Source organism: Phlebotomus papatasi, chromosome 4 (assembly GCF_024763615.1).
Source record: "Phlebotomus papatasi isolate M1 chromosome 4, Ppap_2.1, whole genome shotgun sequence".
In the NCBI taxonomy this organism is placed as follows: Eukaryota; Metazoa; Arthropoda; class Insecta; order Diptera; family Psychodidae; genus Phlebotomus; species Phlebotomus papatasi.
The window spans coordinates 4722036-4727794 of record NC_077225.1 but is presented as its reverse complement, the minus strand read 5'-3'; the positions used below and the strand labels follow the sequence as shown (position 1 = coordinate 4727794).

At 43.5% G+C, this 5759-nt stretch overlaps 1 protein-coding gene across 1 annotated transcript; it reads left to right on the top strand.

The window, feature by feature from the left end:
• Positions 1 to 469: 469 nt before the first annotated feature.
• On the top strand, positions 470 to 3577 carry LOC129808576 (uncharacterized). Its single transcript, XM_055858358.1, has one exon. The coding sequence runs from the start codon at positions 470 to 472 to the stop codon at positions 3575 to 3577; it is 3108 nt and encodes a 1035-aa protein (XP_055714333.1).
• The last annotated feature ends 2182 nt before the right edge of the window (positions 3578 to 5759 follow it).

Sequence of the window (5759 nt, the reverse complement as noted above, 5' to 3'; positions counted from 1 at the left end):
TGGAGTTAGCTGACCCATCCTGGGCTGACCAAGGACCCATCGATTTGCTGGTCTGCGGAGATGCCGATTGGTCTAGTTTCTTGACCAAACCATTAATCTCGGTCCCGGACTGCCCCACTTGCGGGAAACGGTATTCGGTTATGTAGTCGTAGGCGAACACCATCACACCGTTGCTCCCCAAACTTGTCACAATTTATCCGTTACTACCCTCGAAGATTCGCTACGCCGGTTTTGGGAAGTAGAAGACTGGCCTGATAAAAGCAGAGTCACCGATGAACACGAAGCTGCTGAAAAGCATTTTATGACAACCCATAAGCGTACACCAGAGGGCAGGTTCATCGTAGAATTGCCATTTAGAGATGATCCCAATTTGTTAGGAGAATCTAGACCTCAAGCAATTCGACAATTTCTAGGACTAGAGAGGAAATTTGATAAAAACCCTACCCTCAAAACTTTATACTCAGAAGTTATGGACGATCACATGAAGAGAGGTTGGCTTGAACCTGTCCCAGATGACGACATTCTCGGGCCATCCTACTACATGCCGCATCATGGCGTCCTTAAAGAATCTTCTACCACAAAATTGCGAGTTGTATACAACGCTAGCGCGAAATCATCCTCAGGTCGCAGTCTCAACGACATTCTCATGATTGGGCCCACTGTACAGCCTACTCTGGCCACAATTCTCTTACGATTTTGTCGCTATCCATACGCTATCACTTCCGACATCTCTAAGATGTATTTGCAATTGGCAATGGATCCCGTTCATTCGAACTATCAGCGTTTGATTTGGAGGGATAGTCGTGATGGGCCAGTGCGTGATTATCGCATCACCAGAGTGTGCTTTGGAGTGGCTTCATCACCTTTTCTCGCCACCAGAGCATTCATCCAACTCGCAGATGAAAATGAAGCTGAGTTTCCTCGCGCTGCCGAGGCACTACGTACGTCATTTTATGTTGACGACTGCATCTCGTCAGCCCCAACTCTGAATGCGGCTTCAGAAACCCAGACTCAATTGATTGAAGTTCTCAAACGCGGTGGATTTGAGTTAGCCAAGTGGTCTAGCAATAATCCGTCTTTACTTTCAACTCCGTTGAATAGCCAAGAGACATCTTCAGTTTTCATTGGAGAGACTACCAGCAGTGCTTTAGGACTTTCATGGGACTCATCTGCGGATGTTTTCCAGTTCAAGTCACCAGTTGTCCCCTCTGATGATTTAAATACCAAAAGGAAGATGGCCTCGACTATAGCCAAGCTCTTCGATCCCATCGGACTGGTGGGACCGATCATCGTCGAAGCCAAGATTTTGCTTCAAGATATACACGAGCTTAAGCTGGGGTGGGATAAAATTGTTCTCGACGGATTTCAAGAAAAATGGCGAAGTTTCGTCGACCGTTTGAAGGACATCAATCAAATCCGAATTCCTCGATGGATCTCGACGATCCATTCTCCAACAAAGGTAAAAATCCATGCGTTCTGTGACGCTAGCATGAGAGCCTACGGTACTGCGATCTACGTTGTGACTAGAGACGACAGCGATGGAGTGAGTGCCAATCTGCTTCCGTCAAAATCTCGTGTGGCACCCATTGCACAATTAACCATGCCTCGCTTTGAATTATGCGCGGCTGTCCTAGCCACAGAGACTGTGGAAAAGATGAAAGATGTCTTCCAGCCTGCAACCATTCATTTTTGGAGCGACTCCACCATAGTGCTATGTTGGATCCACCGTCCCCCTGTTGCCCAAGGCGTGTTTGTGTCTAACAGGATTCGGAACATTCTCAAGCTTTCCACTATCGACCAATGGCGCCGTGTCGTCACCAACCAGAACCCCGCTGATATCATTTCACGTGGGATGAGTCCACAACAACTTACTCATTGTGATCTTTGGTGGAAGGGACCGCCATGGCTTTCCAAATCCGTAGACGATTGGCCACCAGTTTTCCATCCTAGCGGCTTGCAACCGGAAGAACCATCTTGTCTAGTTCTGACACAAGAATGGCCCCATCACGGAACACTGTTCGAACATCTTTCAGCCAAGTATTCATCGTTTCCTAAGATTCTTCGAATTGTGGTATACTTTTTGCGTTTCACCCGGGGAGCAAGGGACCCGCAAAGAATGTCTAAAGGTCCAATTACCAGCGTAGAAATGGAGCTGGCCCGCTCATTTCTCATCGGACAAGAACAACGTGCTCAATGGCCTGGCCTTCCCAACCACATTCACAAGAATTCCGTCTCATCTTCAAAATGGAAGTCTTTGGCATCCTTGACACCATTCATTGACGAAGATGGATTGATTAGAGTTGGGGGCCCAATCGAAAATTCCGATGAAGCCTTCGCTGCTAAGCATCCCATACTTCTACCCAAATCAAAATTGTCTTTGATGATTCTTCGTCACGAACATTTGAAGCAGTTGCACGCTGGCCCAACACTTCTTCTGGCATCCATTAGGCAGCGCTATTGGCCGTTATCTGGAAGAAATCTGACCAGGAGAGTGGTTCACGAATGCTACCAATGTTTCCGTGCCAAACCAAAACCATTGGAACAACTGATGGGCGACCTGCCGGAGCATCGGGTGAATTTCTACCGGCCTTTTCAGGCCACTGGGGTAGATTTTGCCGGCCCTGTGCAAATGCTATCTACCGCTTCACGAGGAATCAGAGCTCGGAGAGCACAGGTCCAGAAAGCGTACATAGCGATTTTTGTATGCATGGCTACAAAGGCCACACATTTGGAGCTGGTGACAGCATTGTCTACAGACGCTTTTCTGGCTTGCTTTCGTCGTTTCGCTGCTAGGAGAACGATGCCACGTCATATGCATTCTGATTGTGGCAAAAATTTCGAAGGTGCGAACAACGAGTTGTCTCGTCTCCTGCGAGAAGAACTCCATCAGCGAGAAATCACTACCGCCACTCATGACGAAGAAATTGTGTGGAATTTTAATCCACCGGCATCGCCTCATCACGGTGGGTTCTGGGAAGCGTGCGTAAAAAGCACGAAGTTTCATCTTTCACGTGTCACCCAGTCCCATCCTTTGTGCTATGAGGAGTTATCCACTTTACTATGCCAAATCGAATGTATTTTAAATAGCAGACCGATTTGTGCCCTGTCCAATGATCCTAACGATCCAAAATACCTTACCCCTGGACATTTTTTGGTCGGAGTTCTATCCAATGCACCTCCTGATCCCAATCTTGCTCAAATCCCAGCCAATAGATTATCCTACTGGCAAGCTTGCCAATCCCGTGTGCAGGAGTTTGGGCGCAAGTGGAGATTACATTATCTCAACACTTTGCAACAAAGAACACGTTGGAAAGTCGACCAAGAGAATCTTACAACGGGGATTGTCGTGCTTTTGTTGGACGAGACAAATCGAGAAGGTTCCAAGTGGGTATTAGGACGCATCGAGAATATCCACCCAGGTGCTGATGGTCGTGTTCGGGTGGTTACAATTCGGACGGCTAGAGGAACATATCGCAGGCCAATTACCAAAATAGCCAAGATTCCAGAGGCCGATGATAATTCTTCTGGCGTTTCAACGTCACGCCAGACCGGGGAGGATGTTCCCGCCTTGATTTGAATTGTGGAACTCATGTTCCGCCACTGGATCACTGAGCGGCTCATCGCTCTAGAGGGATTTTTCTATCTCTCTCTCCTTTGATTCCCGCCAGCTGATTGAGTTTTTTTGTTGAAAAAACCTGCAATTTTTTTGCATTATTACGCAATCCAGATTTTGGGAAGAGAGTGTGAAAAAGTGGTTCAGTGAAGAAAAAAAAAACTCAAGAAATCAGTGGAAAATATTGTAGTTAAGAACTTTGTTGAAGTCAAAGGGACAGTAGGCAAAATAAATTTAGTGTTTGGTGAAGGAAATGCAGTGTTTTATTTGCCAGAAGTTCATAATTCAGCTGCAAAGAGTCCCACAGAAATTTCTGGAACATCCACCCAAGCCAACTGAGAGTCCCGGAGAAGAAAAATTTGGAATCCCCCGATCCGGATACGGCTTTAGGGATAATTTTATTAATATTCTTCTCAATTGCCGTTCCAGGTAACTCTTGAGGGTTGATAGTAGTGATTCCAAATACCCGGGTATTTTGAAGTTGCCGGGTACCCGGTTCCTCTGAGATCCGTACCCGGGTACCCGGGTAGGAACCGGTTCCAACTATGAATTTTCGAAAATATTTTTAACTGTGAAAAAATAAGTCTTTTAATGTCTGAGGGCATAAAGGGGGGGTTCAGGCAATCTCTTTCTTGTAGAGAATTGTAGTTTATATGCCAAACTAACTTAAAATCCAATAAATAGGTATAGAAAATTTTCACTTGAGATTTGTATTGATTACACAAGAAAAAAATGGCATATAAATTATAGAGTGCCATTAAAATAGTGACATCTTTTTATGGTTGGATAATTATTTTTTTTAAGTTTTCCGACTACAAAAGACCAAATAATAAGATTTTGTTGCAGAATAGAAATTAATTTAAGAAAATAAATTCAATCAGTTTCATGTTTTTATTTTATTAGGTGAGATTCTTAATAATCTCACCTACTATAATCCTAACAAAATTTCATGTCCTCCGATCGCGCTCAAACTTGGCCAAAATGTGTTTCGCCACTTCCTGATCACGAATATATGGGGGGCTAAGTTACGTTCCCGGCCGGCCGGCCGCTCTTTGGAACTTAATAGCTCCTAAACTAAAAAAGATATCGACTTGCGGTTTTCGGCAAAGGTTATATATCGGGTGAAAAATGCAACTTGGTGCATTGACCCCCCATCCCCCCATCCCTCCTTCCGTCATTTTGAATACCCCCATTTTTTTGTTTTCTTAATGGCTCCGCCCCTATGGCATCGATCGGGCTCAAATTTTAGTATGTTATAGCTGGGCCTTAGGGATTTCGATCAATATCAAACTTAAGGTCCCCTGACCCCCCTGACCGGAGCAATAAGGGTCCAAAAAACAATTCTTAAAATGGCCATAACTCCGGTTCTAATTATCAGAATTTAAAACATGAGGGTGTTTTGGAAACCTCTCGTGAAATGCCACTTAACTTTCTAACATCACAAGTTCATAAAACCACACAAATTCGTGAAATTATACAAATTTTGTATTAAAACCAAAATATCAAAGATTTGGATGGAGTGACAGAAAAGTTCTATATGGGTGAAATGTAAACCAGAATGTTCTCTATAATTTTGCCATAGAACATGATCTCATCGATTACTCAGAAGCCGAGATAAGCGCGGTTTTTTGTTTCTCAACTCGTTTTTTCGACCAGATCGCCCCAAGTGTTCATTTGGTGAATTTCAACTAGGGTGGAATCACCAGTTCTCGCCAGTGCCCCACTTCTCGCCACTTACATTGAAATCGCTATTTTTCGCAATTTATGAAATAAATGAGTCGCAATTTTTTTGTATTGTTTCTGCTTCTACGCATAGAATCGAAAAATAATAATTATTCGTTTTGGATTCACGATTTTGATCACTTTTTAGAGCAATATTTAAAGCAAGTGCATCGAATCCAACATCTCTTACCAAATGTACTAAGTGTCGTCAAATTTTCATCAGGCCAAAAATACCTATTTGGGTAAATAATTTGTCTATTGAATATTTAATTGCACTTGTGGAATACATAAAATTTGTATTTAGTCAATTAATATTTCATTTTATATTATTTTTGTATAAAAATGAGGCATGGCGAGAAGTGGTAATATTCTGGAATTGATTTTACCACCTGTCGCCATATCTTTTCAATAGGCGACGCTAACT

Coding starts and splice junctions, on each gene's coding strand:
- LOC129808576 (XM_055858358.1), top strand. CDS start 470: ATGGACGATCACATGAAGAGAGGTTGGCTTGAACCTGTCCCAGATGAC.